This window comes from Anomaloglossus baeobatrachus, chromosome 4 (genome assembly GCF_048569485.1).
Source record: "Anomaloglossus baeobatrachus isolate aAnoBae1 chromosome 4, aAnoBae1.hap1, whole genome shotgun sequence".
NCBI classification, from domain to species: domain Eukaryota; kingdom Metazoa; phylum Chordata; class Amphibia; order Anura; family Aromobatidae; genus Anomaloglossus; species Anomaloglossus baeobatrachus.
This window is the reverse complement of record NC_134356.1, coordinates 370,754,461-370,773,581: the sequence shown is the minus strand read 5'-3', so window position 1 is coordinate 370,773,581 and position 19,121 is coordinate 370,754,461. Positions and strand designations below refer to the sequence as shown.

The 19,121-nt window shown below is 44.9% G+C and overlaps 1 protein-coding gene across 2 annotated transcripts in view; it reads left to right on the top strand.

The window, feature by feature from the left end:
• The window catches only part of PUS7 (pseudouridine synthase 7), an 85,145-nt gene extending 66,280 nt beyond the window's left edge, over nt 1-18,865 (top strand). For both annotated transcript variants that reach the window (XM_075345170.1, XM_075345171.1), the window contains 6 exons: nt 1,768-1,928; nt 3,110-3,236; nt 3,715-3,816; nt 12,984-13,113; nt 14,618-14,709; nt 16,345-18,865. In XM_075345170.1, coding sequence (XP_075201285.1) covers nt 1,768-1,928; nt 3,110-3,236; nt 3,715-3,816; nt 12,984-13,113; nt 14,618-14,709; nt 16,345-16,481 — 749 coding nt within the window. In that variant the 3' untranslated portion in view covers nt 16,482-18,865. The remainder of the gene's footprint in view (nt 1-1,767; nt 1,929-3,109; nt 3,237-3,714; nt 3,817-12,983; nt 13,114-14,617; nt 14,710-16,344) is intronic.
• Nucleotides 18,866-19,121: the final 256 nt, after the last annotated feature.

Below are 19,121 nucleotides of genomic sequence, written 5' to 3'. Positions count from 1 at the left end.
GAGATGGAGCAGAAGCTCGGCAGACATCAGCCGTTTTGAGCACTCTTGCGCTTCTATGGATTTGAATAGGAAATGACATGGTATGTCTTATACCTGCCTACCAATAAACTTTCCCATGCAACGGGTTTGAGTGCATGTGCAAAAATATTAAAACCGCAACTACACACATTTTAAAAATGGACTAAAAGTACAGATTTAAAGAAAAACTGACTTGTCATTTTTGTCATTGAGACCTAAGGAGCCTTGTGCTCATGTTTTTATTATCCATTTAGAGTCTTTTCTTAGTAATTCTCTCTGTCACCACCTCTGATTAAAGGTTTACTCCTAAGCCTAAGAAGCACAGCACATTGCCATCCTTTTAAAGCTTATCTACAGGCTGAGCTTAATAGAATATTTCATTTTGTAGTGAAAATGCTAGTTTGGTCACAAGTTTGAGTCCTTGGGGGACTAAAAAATATAAAAAAAAAAAAGGGGAGAGGGGTATTAATGGGTGTATGCCTAAATCACCCTCTCCCTACTTCTCCTCTTTGAAAAATCAAGGAATTAAAACGGTTTTAAAAAGAAAAATATTTGGAATGATTGGGTTCAAAAACACGCAATTTATCAAAATCTAAAATTATTAAACCAGAACCAGCTCTGAATGCAAAAATAGAAATAAATCCAAACTTTATTAGGCATTTCTCACTTGCAACAATTGCCAAAACATGCAATAAAAAGCACAGAAATTGCCATATGCACCGTATTATATCAAAAATCAAACAGTCACAGAGCTCTGAGGATGGAAAAAAACAGGTTGTTTTATTTATTTATTTATTTATTTATTTATTTATTTATTTATATATATATATATATATATATATATATATTAATTAAAAATTTAATTTTTTTTTTTAACACGTTTAAAATAATACAAAACCTGGACACCTTTGGTATCCCTAATCATAATGATCTGCAGAATCCTGCTGCTAGCTCATTTTTACCACACAGTGAATGATGTAAGAAACTAAACCCCAAATACTAATGGTGGAATTTCACAACCTTACTGCGCTGGGATTTTTCCCCCTTGTTCCAGTACATTTTATCGTACAATGGTGTCCTTTAAAACTAGAACTTGGAGAAGAATGAGCATCCTACGTCTTTTAAACACTTCATTGTTTCTGATCCCTGAAGTGGTTAAAAGAAGTAATAGTCTGAACATGTGCACAGCAATGACTTTTTCACATTGCTGTGCATTATGGTCATTTTTTTTGTGCTGCTTAAGGTTGGTCTCAGATGTAATTTCCTTGAAAAAGATGGTGGGCACAGATCCTAAAAGCCCTGTCACACACACAGATAAATCTGCGGCAGATCTGTGGTTGCAGTGAAATTGTGGACAATCAGTGCCAGGTTTGTGGTTGTGTACAAATGGAACAATATGTCCATGATTTCACTGCAACCACAGCCAAAGATTTATCTCTGTGTGTGACGGGGCCTTAAGGCCACGTGCACATGTTGAGTATTGTACCTCACAAGTGGTGCTCGTGTGGCTATTATACTTTTCCTCTGCTTGTTCCACTCCTCGTTTTGGCTTATAATTACTGAGTTAACACCTCACCCAATTCTCACCATGTGCACAGGGCCGTAGAGGTCCACCTTGAATTATTTGGTCAGTGTTTGTTTTTTATCATTTGTTTGAGAAGATCTCTTCTCTTGCAGAGCTTTCTTGCAGGGTTTTATGTCTCGTATCTGTGTGACGATCACTGTTCTTCTCATTGTGAACGGTTATAGCTGAAAAGGGATATCTGGTTCAGTGCAGAGAAGAGTGGGCAAAGACAAAGGACCCAGATGCTGCACTGCGAAAACTGCCTGTTAAGCGTTGTGTAGAAGGTCAGCTGCTTCGTGGGCTTTCTAAGTATGGCATGAAAAACATTGTGACCGCGTTTGGCATAGTGAGTATTTCTGAATATACACTAGCTGTTACAGAAACCATTTACGATTTTTTAGAAGCCTTTTTATACATGTACATTGGGTCTGGATGTTACAGGCTTTTGATATGTATACATTTATGTTCTTTACCTGTCATATCTGTTGTAATTGAACAAAGTGCTGAAAGTGAACCTTTCAGGGCCAATAGTTCTATTAACCACGTCACAACCTTGCGTTTTTTGTTTTTTTTTTCCATTTTTACGCTTTTGTTTTTCCCTCTCTGTCTTTCAAGAGCCATAACTATGTTATTTTTCTGTCCCCATAGTTGTACGTGGCTTGTTTTTGCAGGATGAATTGTACTTTTGAATGGCATCATTTTATCATGATGCATTAGGAAGCATGGAAAAAAAATTCTAACTGCGTTGCAATTTCTAGAAGACAAAAAACTGCACCTCAACAATAGTTTATTGGATTTTTATTTCCCATGTTCACTATATGGTCAAACTAACTGGGCAATAGTACGAGTACTTAGATACCAAACGTGTGTATGTAAATCTGTAAGTAATTTTTTTGGGGCTTTTGTCGCTATTTTCCATGACCCATATGTCTTCATTTTTCGGGATCTGGGGCTACGTGATAGCGTCGTCTTTTAATTTTTATTTTTTTGCTTTTGGGTAGATACGATGTGTTGATCACCTTGTTGCGTCAAAAAAGCTTAATTCTGACGCTCTGGTTATTTTTCTTGTTACGCCGTTTACCAATTTGAATTAAAGGGATCTGTCACCAGGTTTTTGTTGCACCATCTGAGAGCAGCATAATGTAGAGACAGAGACCCTGATTCCAGCGATGTGTTACTTACTGAGCTGATTGCTGTCATTTTGATTTAAATCAATGTTTTCTCTGCTGCAGATGTAGCAGTTATACAGAGTTCATGAATATGCTGGACTACTTGCAGCATGCCAAGTTGTACAGCTGATTAAACAGTGATTTTATAAAAACTACACTAAGCAGCCCAGTAAGTGACACATCACTGGAATCAGAATCTCTGCACTTGTTATGCTGCTCTCATATTACCAGATGGCTGTTTCCCTTAAATTTATGCAGATCAAATTTTGGAGTAAACCAGCATTTGACATGATTGCTTTCACTTGTGCCATCTGCTGACAAAACTTGAACAATAAATCTGTTACCGTTTTTCAAATAGATTCCTAGGAACAACCGACTAATGTATATACACAGTTATCAGAGTTATGTATGGAATAACATGGTCAGCAAGAGAATTGAGGAGTATGGACTTAAAATTGTTCCTGGGGACCTTGTGCTGAAAGGAGGTATTATACTATATTCTTTCCTTTTAGATTGATGTCAGTTTTTGGAAGTGTATATAGATACAGTATTTAGCAGTAAAGTGGCTGCTTATGGGGGAGCATAGACCAGACCTGTCCATCAGGCTCCTCCAATGGAAAAGCAGCTTTCTTCATGTATCATGTTTTACAATTGGAGGAGGTCCGGTCACTGCTCCTCCATCAGCAGCCATTGTATGGAGAAAAATCCTGTAACAACGGCCATCTCCTATCTCAGTAATGGGAAAGCTGCTTATTTTCATGTGTACTATTGACTTATGAAATAAAAATTAAACGACGGTTACGCTTTAAGCTTAAAAGTGATCTAAAATGACCACAATACATTACTGTTATTGTTAATTTAATGTCATATGTTGTTTGTTAATGTGTACTACTATAATTGAAATATATTGATTATCGTCTAATGTGGTTATCATTTATTTGAACTATATTTTTGTACTTGCAGCAACTGCAGTTGTAATTGATGAAAGTAATATTCACAATTACACCATTCATGATGTAGTGATGCCACTGCCAGGTTTTGACGTCATATATCCTAAGCACAAACGTAAGTAAAAAGTTAAATTAATTTGCCGATTATGATGATACAGGTCACAAAAGAGAATGTACTGACATCCACGGTTAGGGCGTGTGCACACAGTGCGTTTTTTGAGAAATCTGCATGCCGATCCTGTAGCTAGCAAATCTGCGATTTCTGAAGTGCTGTGCGCACATTGCTTTGTTTCCTTGCAGATATTGATGCAGAAAACATTTGCAGCATGTCAGTTGTTGGGGCGTTTTTTCCCCAGTGTTTTTTAGTTTTCCAGCTATTGACTTCACTTAAAAAAAAAAAAACTCATGCGTTTTTTGGTGCGTTTTTTCTGCTAGAAAGTGTAGATTTGATGCAGAAAATTTTATATACCAAATCTGCAGCGTGTGTACATGCCTTTTACAGTTGGGGATGGGTGATTAAACGGAATCTGTCACCAGGTTTTTGTTGCCCCATCTGAAAGTACATGATGCAAGGGCAGAGATCGTGATTCTAGCGGTGTATTACTTATTAGCTGCTTGTTGCAGTTTTGATTTAAAAACTGTTATCTGCTGCCGATCTACCTTTTCTCTGACTACTGATATCTGTGTAACCCCGTCCACACCACACGACTGGCAGCTTTCTGCACACTGTGCTTAAGCAGAAAGCTGCCAGTCGGTGATAGGGTTGTGGTTATACAAAGCTCACAAATATGGAGGGCTACATGGCAGCAGGTTTACGAGTCCTCTAGTGATAATCGCCTGCTTAAAAACTGAAAAGTACAGCAAGCTGCCCAGTAAGTGACATCATTGGAATTGGGGTCTGTCTCTACATGATGCTGCTCTCAGATTAGGTGGCAAAAACCTGGTAATGAGATTTTGACATTTCTGTTCTAGGAGATTTTGGTCAGGAAAGTGAATTTGATTTTAGAGCTGTCCCTGTAGATGGGGTTAATATTAGGGTGGGTGTAAGACGCAGCAGTGTGTATAGTATAGGCCATGGACTGAGACATTGGGCTGTATGTATTAGAAGACCTAACAAGGTTTGCCCTGGATGCTGCTGGGAGAAGGTGATGAGTGGGGAGGTGGTAAGATGCTGTTCTGATCAGTCTTGTGCAGGGTTCTGGGTTATCAGGTCTGCAGGCTTTCTGCAGAGGCTTGGTGTGAGTTCTAGCAGCAGCTTAAACCTTTGTGCAGGTAGGGTGGCTGTCAGTGTGCATTCATAAGCTTTGGTGCCACCTGTTTAGTATGAAAGATCAAGCTGCTGCTATAATTCACACTATGGCTCAGCTCAAGATAAAACAGCTGTTACAGGTGAACTCTGTACTGTTAAAGAAAAGTTTCACACATTGAGGGACATTTATGAAATTATCTAAATAGATTGTTGTCCATTACAGCAGAGCTTCCACTCCGTATTGCGCTATTGCTCTTGGAAAATAAAAGGTGCATCAAGATAAATTACCTTGGGCAACAAACTTTTTGTCTGTCCTGTTGAGTGTATGTGTAAGGCTACATTTATGCATCTGCATGAATGTCACCTGAGAGAAACAGACTTTTTTATTTACTTTTTTGATCCATGCATGAGCTTAGGGCTCATGCACACGACCGTATATTCGATCCAAGTGCTAGATATTAAAAACAAAACCACCCCCCTTCCCTTTTTTTTATTTTTTTTTTTGTTTTGTAAAAAAAAAAAAAATCGGACCACACACGGAAAAAATCGTGCAACCTGATTTTCTTCAGCGCTCTATTGGGAGACCCAGACGATTGGGGTATAGCTACTGCCTCCGGAGGCCACACAAAGCACTACACTAAAAAGTGCAAGGCCCCTCCCCTTCTGGCTATACCCCCCCGTGGTATCATGGGTTCTCCAGTTTTCAAGCTTTGTGCGAAGGAGGTCAGACATCCATGCATAGCTCCACAGATTTTAGTCAGCAGTAGCTGCTGACTATTTCGGATGGAAGAAAAGAGGGCCCATATAGGGCCCCCAGCATGCTCCCTTCTCACCCGTTGATGGTGTTGTAAGGTTGAGGTACCTATTGCTGGTACGGCGGCTGGAGCCCACATGCTGCTTTCCTTCCACATCCCCCTGGGGGGCTCTGAGGAAGTGGGATCCTGCCGGCCTCAAAGCTCTGACGCCGGGCTCCATCCACAGACCCATTTGAACCTGCTGGATACGGAGCTGGAGTACCGTTCAGGGACATGGCCCTGCACCATTACAGGTACTCTGTGTCCCCGTACACACAGGCACAGCACACTCCAGACTTGCTGGGTGTGCTAGTGCGCCGGGGACAGTAAAGGGTTACAGTCACTGCAGCTTTGCTGAGTGACTTTGTGTATTGGGAACTACCGCGCCGGACGCTCCGGGAGCGGCGGCGCGGCTGGGACTTGTAGTTCGCCGGGGACTGGGCGCCGACCACGCTTTTACGGCGGCGGCGCTTATAAATCCAGTCCCCGGCTTCTGCGGCCTAGTGCCGCTTCGTTCCCGCCCCCTCCCTGTCACTCAGGGAAGGGGACAGACGCTGAGCAATCAGCAGCGCCGAGGGCTGGAGCCTTATTTACATGCTCCAGCCCTCTCACTGCACACTGTCGGACGCCGGATTCCCGCTCTGACTTGGGGCACGCCCACGGCCCGCCCCTCCTCACACGAGCTGGGGAAGACGCCGGCAGCCATTACTGCAGTCCGAGCTCGGACTTTCGGCAACCAGGCAGGACGGTGGCGACCATACACCCGCTTATAGGCGGGCGGTAAGCGGCACACATAGTGCTGACCCCAATATATACTGCAGTGTGTACATGTGTATTTTAACTGCATAGGTCGCTATATGCCCGCTTGGAGAGCGACACATCAGCAGCAGGAAAGCAGGTGTGCTAAGGCACAGGCTTTCTAGGCTGCTTGTATTGCACGTACTGAAGTGTTCATTTGTGTTTATGCTTGTATGCTATACACTGCACTGTACAGTCGCTAGTCTTAGCTATATTCTCCTGGAATGGCTAGACTACAGCAGCAGAAAACCAAGGGTGCTGGGGCACAGGTTTTTTTCTATGCTGCTTGTATTGCATGGGCTGCAGTGTGCATTTGTACTTGTGCTTGTATGCTATACATTGCACTGTATGGTCACTCTTCTGGGCTATATTCCCCTAGATGACTAGTCTACAGCAGCAGAAGAGCAGAGGTGCCAGGGCACAGGCTTCTGTGCTGCTTGTATTGCTTGTGCTGCAGTGTTCATTTGTACTTTATGCTTGTATGCTATACATTGCACTGTACGGTCACCAATCTTGGCTATATACTTCTAGATGGCTAGTCGGCAGCGGCAAAAAAGCAACACAGATTTTCAGTGCTGTTTTTACTACATGGAATGCTGTTCATGACACCGTCCCATTGTGTGCATGCTCCCCTGTAGCACTTCGTCTGCCGGGGTCTCTAGCACTTCGTCTGCCGGGGTCTCTACTAGTCGTGGCCAAAAGAAACCACCTGTCATCCCTGTCCAAGGACAGGGACGGAGTTGCAGTTTCGACAGATATATTGTCATAAGATAGAGACTTGCAGTCCAGACAGGCCATGGGCAATCTTCCTGACCAACCTCATTTGGAACGGGGGGGTCCCAGGAGGACTCTCTGTATGATAAGGCAGCTCTCCAGGACTTTGATCCTGACATCGCTATCAATCCGGATACACCGGATGGTAACGCCATACGGAATGATCCTATAGCGTCCATCAATGGAAGGTTGGATCTTTCTCCCTCAGCTCCCCCAGTGGAGGAGTCAGCTTCACAGCAGGAGAAGTCCCTTTTCAGTATCTCAAACGGATATTGAGTATTTTTCTGGCCACGCTGACTTCAGAGAAGCAGTCCAGAAACACCACGCTTACCAGATAAGCGTCTTCTCCAAACGTTTTTAAGATACACGTTATCCCTTTTCCCCTGACGTGGTCAAGCGCTGGACCCAGGGTCCAAAGGTGGATTCTCCAATCTCCAGGCTTGCGTCTAGAGCCATAGTTGCACTGGAGATGGGGCTTCACTTAAAGATGCCATTCACAGACAGATGGACTCTGGTTGAAATCTGTCTAGGAGGCTATCGGCGTGTCGGTTGCTCCGGCATTCACAGCCGTATAGGCAACCTAACCTTTTCAGCTGTTCTTGCGCAGCTGGCCTTGAGCACATGTACATCTGTACCGCAGAGGCGTCCGTAACTCCGCAATGTCTGCACTGCGACTTACCCTATTAATGCTGTCCTAAAAGTACAGTCGAGGTTTCGGTCCTTCCCAAGCTCGGGCAGGTCCCAATTGTCCTCGTGCAAAAGGGCTACAAAACCTCAGACGGGCTCAGATTCCGGCCGGGCTCAATCACGCCCAAGGAAGGCAGCCGGAGGAACCGCTACCAAGGCGGTCTCCTCATGACTCTCAGCTCTCTCTCTCTCTCCGCATCCGCGGTTGATGGCAGACTCCCCCGCCTTTGGCGACATTTAGCTGCCACAGGTCACAGACCGGTGGGTGACGGACATTGTGCTCACGTGCACAGGACAGTGTTCTGTTCTCGTCCTCCGACTCCATTCTTCAGAACGGCCCCACCTCCCCACCGAGCAGATGCCCTGCTGCAGGCGGTGGACGCTCTAAGAGCAGAAGGAGTGGTGATCCCTGTCCCCCCTCAGGAACGAGGGCGAGGGTTTGTACTCCAATCTCTTTGTGGCTCCAAAAAAGGACGGCTCCTTCCGTCCTGTTCTGGACCTAAAACTGCTCAATAAGCATGCGAACGCCAGGCGGTTCCGGATGGAATCCCTCCGATCCGTCATTACCTCAATGTCTCGAGGAGACTTCCTTGCCTCAACAGACATCAAAAATGCCTATCTCCACGTGCCAATTGCTACGGAGCACCAACGTTTTCTACGTTTTGTGATAGGAGACGACCATCTTCAGTTCGTAGCTCTGCCATTCGGTCTGGCGACAGCCCCACGGGTGTTCACCAAGGTCATGGCAGCAGTGGTAGCAGTCTTGCACTCTCAGGGACACCCGGTGATCCCTTACTTGGACGATCTACTCGTCAAAGCACCCTCCCTTGAGGCATGACAACGCAGCCTGAATGTTACGCTGGAGACTCTCCAGACTTTCGGGTGGATCATCAATTTGGCAAGGTCAAATCGGTCACCGACTCAATCGCTAACGTATCTCGGCATGGAGTTCACACTCTATCAGCGATAGTGAAGCTTCCGCTGAACAAGCAGCGTTCACTGCAAACAGAGGTGCAGTCTCTCCTTCAAGGCCAGTCGCACCCCTTAAGGCGCCTCATGCACTTCCTAGGGAAGATGGTGGCAGCCATGGAGGCAGTTCCCTTTGCGCAGTTTCATCTGCGCCAACTGCAAGGGGACATTCTCCGCCAATGGGACGGGCAGTCAACCTCCCTGGACAGGAAAGTCTCCCTTTCCCAGACGGCCAAGGACTCTCTGCAATGGTGGCTTATTCTCACCTCATTGTCACAGTGAAGATCCTTCCTACCCCCATCCTGGGCAGTGGTCACGACAGATACGAGTCTGTCAGGGTGGGGAGCAGTTTGTCTCCGCCACAGGGCTCAGGGGACGTGGACTCAGCAGGAGTCCACCCTTCAGATCAATGTTCTGGAAATCGGGGCAGGGTATCTTACCCTACTAGCTTTCCAGCAGTGGCTAGAAAGAGAGCAGATCCGAATCCAGTCGGACAACTCCACAGCGGTGGCATACATCAACCACCAAGGAGGGACGCGCAGTCGGCAAGCCTTCCAGGAAGTCCGGCGAATCCTCATGTGGGTGGAGGACACAGCATCCACCATATCCGCAGTTCACATCCCGGGCGTAGAAAACTGGGAAGCAGACTTCCTCAGTCGCCAGGGTATGGACGCAGGGGAATGGTCCCTTCACCCGGACGTGTTTCAGGAAATCTGTCGCCGCTGGGGTGTGCCGGACGTCGACCTAATGGCGTCTCGGCACAACAACAAGGTCCCGGCATTTATGGCACGATCGCGCGATCACAGAGCTCTGGCGGCAGACGCCTTAGTGCAAGATTGGTCGCAGTTCCGGCTCACATATGTGTTTCCACCTCTGGCACTCTTGCCCAGAGTACTGCGCAAAAAATCAGATCCGATTGCAGCCGCGTCATACTCGTCGCCCCAGACTGGCCGAGGAGATCGTGGTACCCGGATCTGTGGCATCTCACGGTCGGCCGACCGTGGTCACTACCAGGCTGGCCAGACTTACTGTCCCAAGGGCCGTTTTTCCATCGGAATTCTGCGGCCCTGAACCTGACTGTGTGGCCATTGAGTCCTGGATCCTAGCGTCTTCAGGATTATCCCAAGGGGTCGTTGCCACCATGAAACAGGCTAGGAAGTCCACCTCTGCTAAGATCTACCACAGAACGTGGAAGATTTTCTTAACCTGGTGCTCGGCTCAGGGAGTGTCTCCCTGGCCATTTGCATTGCCTACTTTTCTTTCCTTCCTGCAATCGGGGTTAGAAAAGGGCTTGTCGCTCGGCTTCCTTAAGGGGGAAGTCTCGGCACTATCCGTGTTTTTTCAGAAGCGTCTAGCACGTCTTTCTAAGGTGCGCACGTTCCTACAGGGGGTCTGTCATATCGTACCCCCGTACAAGCGGCCGTTAGATCCATGGGATCTCAACAGGGTATTAGTTGCTCTCCAGAAGCCGCCTTTCGAGCCTCTGAAGGAAGTTTCCTTTCTCGCCTGTCACAGAAGGTGGCGTTTCTCGTTGCGATCACATCGCTTCGGCGAGTGTCTGAGCTGGCAGCTCTGTCATCCAAGGCTCCCTTCCTGGTGTTCCACCAGGACAAGGTAGTGCTGCGCCCCATTCCGGAGTTTCTCCCTAAGGTCGTATCCTCATTTCATCTTAATCAGGATATATCCTTGCCTTCCTTTTGTCCTCATCCGGTTCACCGGTATGAAAAGGACTTACGTTTGTTAGATCTGGTGAGAGCACTCAGACTCTACATTTCCCGCACGGCGCCCATGCGCCGTTCCGATGCACTTTTTGTCCTTGTCGCTGGTCCGCGCAAGGGGTTGCAGGCTTCTAAAGCCACCCTGGCTCGATGGATCAAAGAACCAATTCTAGAGGCCTACCGTTCTGCGGGGCTTCGGTTCCTTCAGGGCTAAAAGCCCACTCAACCAGAGCCGTGGGTGCGTCCTGGGCATTACGACACCAGGCTTCGGCTCAACAAGTGTACCAGGCAGCTACCTGGTCCAGTCTGCACACTTTCACCAAGCATTATCAGGTGCATACCTATGCTTCGGCGGATGCCAGCTTAGGTAGAAGAGTCCTGCAGGCGGCAGTGACACCCCCGTAGGGGAGGGCTGTTTTGCAGCCCTAACATGAGGTATTTCTTTACCCACCCAGGGACAGCTTTTGGACGTCCCAATCGTCTGGGTCTCCCAATAGAGCGCTGAAGAAGAAGGGAATTTTGTTACTTACCGTAAATTCCTTTTCTTCTAGCTCTTATTGGGAGACCCAGCACCCGCCCTGTTGTCCTTCGGGATGTTTTTGTTGTTTGCGGGTACACATGTTGTTCATGTTGAACGGTTTTTCAGTTCTCCGATGTTACTCGGAGTTAATTTGTTTAAACCAGTTATTGGCTTTCCTCCTTCTTGCTTTGGCACTAAAACTGGAGAACCCGTGATACCACGGGGGGGTATAGCCAGAAGGGGAGGGGCCTTGCACTTTTTAGTGTAGTGCTTTGTGTGGCCTCCGGAGGCAGTAGCTATACCCCAATCGTCTGGGTCTCCCAATAAGAGCTAGAAGAAAAGGAATTTACGGTAAGTAACAAAATTCCCTTCTCTTTCACAAACATACAGTATTAAGAAGGCTGAGAACCTTTTTTCTTTTTTTTTTTTTCTCTCTACGTCTGAATGTGGAGAAAATGGTCTTGTGAACCTACTCATAATCACGCTAAAGCTAGGGTGAAGCACTAGGGTTTAAAATCTGTCTTACTAGTTTTATCCATGTCTCACAGTTCCCCATAGTGATTTGAGAAAGACGTGCCCGACTAGTGGAAAACCCCTTTAAAACTATGGCCCACCTTCACTTAAAACTATAACAGCTGTACTCCCCTCCGGCACCTTTCCAGCCAGTCAGTAGCCACTTCACTCTCTCATTCCTTGCACAAAACTGAAGACCAGAGGAGGTCCAAGAGCAGCCTCAGCTCTCCTTTCCCAATGGTGTCAGGTTAGCCTGACCCAGATGAGAGTGAAGTGATGACTATTTTGCTGGAGGACTCACGTGGCATAAAAATGTGGCGCAGGCATCGTCAGTGAATTTAGGTGTTGTTTTCCTTGGGCGAAAAATAGTGATTGAGTAGGACTTGTTTGAGTAGAGGACAACCCCTTTAATGGCCGAGTCTGATGCGCAAAACTAATGAGAATAGGACATTGATCAGAGAGACTTGTAACAAGACTTGAAACGGCTTTAAAAAACTGATGTGTATATGACTAGTGATGAGCGACGAGTAACGAGTAGTTGGATGTTTGGATGTGCGCCACTCGAGGACCCGAGTATAAGACTACGTACCCAGGTTGTGTTTGTGTGCTTCTTTTCTGCACATAAAGCATGTTTTGGCAGGAAAATGCATCAGAAAAAAACACGCATTTATTATTGCGTTTGCACATTTTTTCATATGTGTTTTTTCCTGCTTTTATTCATTTATTTCGTGTTTTTTTTGTTTATTTATTTTTTTTTTAGTCATGGCAATCACTGGGTTCAGGTGCTTGTACCCTCGCAATCGCCACTGGGTCTCAGGCTGATATTACAGCTGGGATCCGGCTCTCATTGCCCAAAGTAGTGCTTGTGCCGCTCCCGGCAGTTTAACACCCTAAAAGCTATGATCAGTGCGATCTCCGATTTCAGGAGGCAGGGAGAGGAGTAGCTTACTTCTTGGCAATTGGGTCCCTGTGATGTGATCATAGGGATACTATCGCTGCCATGGTAACCCTGGTTCATTACCATGATAACCCAGAGTTACTGAGCTATGGAGTGCCTCACACACCATGCTGTATGCATGGTGTTTGTGAGGCAAAGTGCTGCAATATAATCTGCATTAAAAAAAAACAAAACACAAAAAAATGCCACGTGTGCCCATAGCTTAATGGAAGTCAGTGGGGAATTCAGGCAATATTACAGTAATTTTTCTTTTTCCACCCCAGTGGAATACAGCATATTTTCTTTTTTTTTATTCTCTATAGTTGCCGTACAATATGAAGAAATTCTTTCTGCTGACAAACTGGACATAAAAAACATGAGACACCGAGTAAAAGATTACTCCTTAGCTGGAGCATACAGAAAAATATTAATCCGACCTCAAGACGTCAGCTGGTATGTAGTGCTGAGCTGTTATTTTATTTTTTTTCTCGTCTTCCTGTGTTGTGTGAAGTTATAATACCTTCTAATACAATTTGGATCAGTAAATAGATTGGCTCCATGAAATATTAGTATCGTATTTTTCGCTTTATAAGACATACTTTTGTTCCCCCAAATTTTGGGGGGAAAGTAGGGGGTGCGTCTTATAATCTGAATATTCGGATTATATACTGCAGGGCCCAGGGGAGGTGGGGACAGCTCTGGAGCGGTGCTGGAGGCTGAGGCAGGCTGGTGAAGGCTGCAGGAGGCAGCGAGAGATCTCCTGCTCCCGCTCATATAATATCCACTGCCGCTGTCCATCACTGTGGTGCTGAAACAGCACCACGGTGATGGGCTGGCGGAGCGGCGCATATTATATGTGCCTGCTTCCCCTTTTGATGGCACATGCCCCCATCCTGTGTTGGATATGGCCCCCATGCTGCTGCCCATAGTAAAATAAAAACTCTTTACTTACCTCCTCCAGCGTGTCTCCCCATTCTCCCTGCTGCCGCTGTGATCAGGCACGCAGAGATGATGTACTCTGCTGTGCCGATCACATGGCCGGCACAGAGAACCAGGAAGTGCAGGAGCTCAGCAGCATGGAGGGAGGACAGCGCTGGAGAAAGTAAAATAAAAACCTCTTTACTTACCATGGGCAGCAGCATGGGGGCCATATCAAACACAGGGGGACGTGTGCCATCCATAGGGGTTCATGGGCAGGACAGGGGGACGTGTGCCATCCATAGGGGGCCATATCAAACATAGGGGGACATGTGCCATCCATAGGGGGCCATGGGCAGCACAGGGGGATGGGGGCCATGGGCAGCACAGAGGGACATGAGCCATCCATAAGGGGCCATAGGCAGCACAGGGGTATGTGTGCCATCCATAGGGGAGCACATGGGGACATTTGCCATCCATAGGGAGCCATGGGCAGCACAGGGGGATGTGTGCCATCTATAGGAGACCTGTGCCAGTTGTAGGGAACATGTGCCAGCAATAGGAGACCTGTGCCAGCACAGGGGGATGTGTGCCATCAATAAGAGACATGTGCCAGCAATAGGGGACATGTGGCATCGCTGAGGGACGTGTGCCAGCACAAGGGTTCTATATTCAATATAAGGGGGCCATATCCAGATTAAAGGGGCTAATTTTAGGATGGGGGGCTATGAGGGACATATACCCTATATGATTTCTTAGACTGACACTGGCATTATAAGACGGACCCCATTTAACATTAAAAAAAAAAATCTCTTTCCCTTCACCCAATTTGGGGTTGCGTCTTATAAAGCGAAAAATGGGGCAGGAAGCGGATGCCCATTAGTAAATAATCTCTTCTAAATTATCACTTAAAGCAGTAGACAGGTTTCTACTTTATATAGTTCGTGCTAATTTCTAGTGTTCGATTCTGTGTTCTAGTTAGTGTTTAAAACAAAAAAAATGACTCATATACTGTATTCTATGTTTTCTATTTGTACAGGGAGGTAATTGTATACGATGATCCTAAGATTCCTCTAGTTGGAACTGATATAGAAAAGATGGAAGGGAAACCATTGCCAGTCTTCAACTCAGGTATGCACATTTTGTTTGTGAGAGGTATTCTTCAGAAACTTGTCTGTGAATGGTCGTTTTTAGTGAAGGGCGAATAGTGAAATATTCATGTTCGGCTAATCTCTACTGAATACGAAGTATTATTCCAGTGTTCGTCACAAAAAGCAATCCTAATTCAAGTCAATGGACACCCAAGCATTTTTCTTTAAGATTTCCCATAATAATGCTTGGATTCCCCATTGACTTACTTTAGGTTTGTTATTTGTAACAAATACTAGAATAGTACTTGGTATTCGGTAAGAATTTTCCCAACACAAATGTTTCACAATTCACCCATCACTTAGCCTTTAGATGTCAGCACATAATAACGGTCTGTATGAGCAGTTCAACTACTTTCATGGAAAAAATGTGGAAATTTGATGTGGCCCAATACTGTAATATCACTCTCACTGTTTAAAGGGCTTTCTGTCTCTAATTAAAGGGAATCTGTCACCAGGCTTTTGCTAAATAATCTAAGAGCAGCATAACGTAGAGGTGGTGATCCTGATTCTAGTAGTGTTTTACTCACTTTGCTGCTTAGTGTAGTTTTGATAAAATCACTACTTAATTAGCAAATTATTATTAGAGGACTACTTGGTCTGCTGCGTGGTAGTCCAGCATATTCATGAGCTCTGTATAACTGCTAGATCTGCAGCAGAGAAAACATTGATTATGTAAAAATGATGGCAAACAGCTCAGTAAGTGACACATTTCTGGAATCAGGGTCCCTGTCTCTACATTATGCTGCTCTCAGATGGGGGAACCAAAACCTGGTGACAGATTCCCTTTAAGTCTGCAGTCACATTTTAAAAATAAAATTAGCAAATACTGTGCATTAAGTATAGGAAATAAATAGTAAAAGTACATGTAAATAACATAAGGGTGCTTAGTTGACGACACTATTTTGATGAAAAGAGCATAAAATCCATCTCCCCTTGATAAGCTGTACCCAATCAGGATGGATCCTAACTTTTGCAGGTCACCTCGCTGCGTGTCAGCAGACCTCAGAATAGACAAGGTGGGGGTAGGAAGCGCAGGACCCAGGCAAGACTGGTTTTCTGGTTTTCACCTGTCTGTGGAAAGCTATATGATTCACTGCAGACTGGTCACTCTGCCACAATTGCCCTGCATGTTGAGCGAATGGGTGGTCATGTGACCACATGTATGTTTTTTGCAGAAGAGATTTGAGAGAAGCCACATGATACAGTATGTGATCACAAGAATGCACATTGCCAACTTTCTAAGGGAAATCGTGACAAGTGTATGTATCGAACACTGTCCAGATTCGTCTATCAGAAGTCACATTAAGTGACTGTAGACTTCATTTCAGATCGGAGAACCCCTTAAAGTTTAGGCGTGATAGGATTTGGGAGGCTACTTTCTGTAGTCCATTGATTTACACAACTGCTGCATGTTTTGTTTGTTTTTTGTTTCTTTTGCGAGCAATGCTATTTGGCATATCATTTTTGAGGATACCCTTCTGCAGTATCGCACTTTTTACCTTCCCACAATCTTGTAGCTGGCTAAGAGGAGAGCCTTACAAAACTTTTATTTTGTTTACTCCATTAAATATACAATGAGACTCTTATTATTGACTGTCTTTCTTTTTTCCAACAGAAGGAAAATACCGAGCATTGAAGATGGAGTTCTCCCTGCCTCCATCTACTTATGCAACAATGGCTATCAGAGAAGTGCTTAAGATGGACACCAGTATCAAGAACCAAACCAAGCTGAACACTGTGTGGCTGCGCTGAGCATGTTCTGTGACATTTCTGCTCTTTCTTTTCTTTTTTGTATCAGGATTGAATGATACATTGAATAAACAAGTAATATAGGAGGGGCGGACACACATGCATATCTTCCTTTTGTAAAGTTGTCTCAAAGTTTTATTTGTTTTGCAGTGTTAACATGTCTATAATTGTGTGTGCCAAAGCAGAACTTTAAATTTGGTGCAGTGAAGACTAAACTAAATGATGACCTGAGATCTGCATCACTGGATCCAACATGTCCACTAAGTGGATAAAGCCAGATGTTTAGTCACCGGCCATTACGGTACCTCTCACTGCTATTTCGTAGGAAAGAGCTGAAATAAGATTGGATTAGAAATGATGTGCTGGGATTGCAAAGAAAGTTACCTTTGTAGAGATTTCCAATATACCATGTTTTTGGGTTTTTTTCTCTGTGGATTTTTAACAACACATCTTTTTAATAGCATATCCTAAAGGCTGCTTTACACGCTGCGACATCGCTCAAGCGATCTCGTTGGGGTCACGGAATTTGTGACGCACATCCGGTCGCTTTAGCGATGTCTTTGCGTGTGACACCTATGAGCGATTTTTGAATCGTCGCAAAAACTGTCAAAATCGCTCATCGGTGACCTGCCCCCCTATTCTCGAATATCGCTGCTGCTCGGTGTACGAAGTAGTTCGTCGCTCCTGCGGCAGCACACATCGCTATGTGTGACACCGCAGGAACGAGGAACCTCACCTTACCTGTGGCCGGCCGCAATGAGGAAGGAAGGAGGTGGGCGGGATGTTACGTCCCGCTCATCTCCGCCCCTCCGCTTCTATTGGGCTGCGGTTCAGTGACGCTGCTGTGACGTCGCTGTGAAGCTGAACGAACCGCCCCCTTAGAAAGGAGGGGGTTCGCCGGTCACAGCGACGTCGCAGAGCAGGTATGTGCGTGTGATGCTGCCATAGCGAGAATGTTCGCTATGGCAGCGATCACACGATATCGCATGTACGATGGGGGCAGGTGCTTTAGCGCTCGACATCGCTAGCAATTGCTAGCGATGTCATAGCGTGTAAAGTGGCCTTACCAAAGCAAGTTACTCTGTTTCTATTGAGTGCCTGGGAAAATATCATGCTAACATGACAATGGTTAGTAAACTTTTTAGGAGTATGCAAATAATGTCATATGCTTAAAGGGGATAAGTCAGTAGGATCCACCTTCCTGAGCTTTCTGTATGTTCACACGTCGCATCTTTTTTTTTTTTTTACCACAAAGATGCAGCGTTTTTGTTCCAAAAAACGCACCATGGCAAAAAGGCCTCAAAAACGCAATGAGTTTTTACTGCGTTTTGCCCAATGCATTTTTTTAAGTCAAATCTATTGACTGGAAGGGCTCAAAAACAAAAAGAATTAACATACTGCATCTTGGGTGCATCTTCAAAAAAAAAAAAAACAGCCAAGCTTAGGCCAACAAAAAATGCCCAGTGTGGACAACAAAATCAAAGTCTCATAGACTTTGCTGGGAGAAGGAAATGCATGCATTTTGGTGCATCTTTGTGACCTCAAAAACGGAGCAAAAGATGCCCTGTGTGAACATAGCCTTAATTTAAAATAAGGTGGTGTCGCAGATTCTCAAGGAGATCTATGTCAAGCCTAGAGAGCTTTACAACTAATTTATTTATTAAGAAAAATGTAGATTTTTTTTTTCAGAGTAAGACATTGAATTGAACATATCAACGTGTCATACTTTTCAACTTTCTATAACCCACATGTCCATATAGAATGCTTAGGAGAGGGTTGATTCAATGACAGATTATCATTAATAATGTACAAAAACAGTTCTGGCATAGCGCCTAAATAATTTTTTTGCTTTTTTTTTTTTTTTTTTTTTTATGTGTTCATTATCCCGTCAACTAATTCAGGATTTTATGTTTTCTTAATGAATTTTTCTAAAAATCCTTCCCTTTCGAAACCCCGAAACAGATGACTAAATAGCAATCCATTAACGGATCCGTTCTCCTTAACTATAATGTTAAAAAGCTGATCCAGCAGAAATCCGTTATTTAATGATGGCCAAAAAAGTTGAGTTTGCAGAACCTTTTTCTCAATGGATCTCTTCTGGATCCATTCTAACAAATGATTGCTGGACATGTGAACTCAGCCTAAAACTGCTGATTCGGGAAAACTCAATCCTTAAAAAAATGTTTTTGTTTTATTTTTACTGTACAAAATGTTTGTCTTTTTACGTTGGACTTTTATGTTTTATAATGTAGAATATCTTATGTTTTCCAAGAGAAAATAAGAACACATACTGTTAATTCTGAATAATGTAACTCCACTTAAACTGTTTTGTTGACGAACACTTCTAAGTTTCTAGATACCTTATGAAGTAATTTTATTAATAAATCGGGTGAATATAAATGTGCTTGTGTTTTTTATGCTATGCTGGAATAGATTATAGCTGTAGCCCTGGTGTCCATGCACTCGCCGCTCTCCTTCCCGCAGGGATGCGTGCTTACTCACCGCCACGGCCATCTCTCACCATGCGTACTGGTGCTCCTTCACGTGGCAGCCTCCTGCTTCCTTCTCCCGGGGCCTGTATACATGGCGCAGCTCTTTTGTGAGGGTTCATGGGGCTGGCGTGTGTGCGCCACTGCCCTTTTG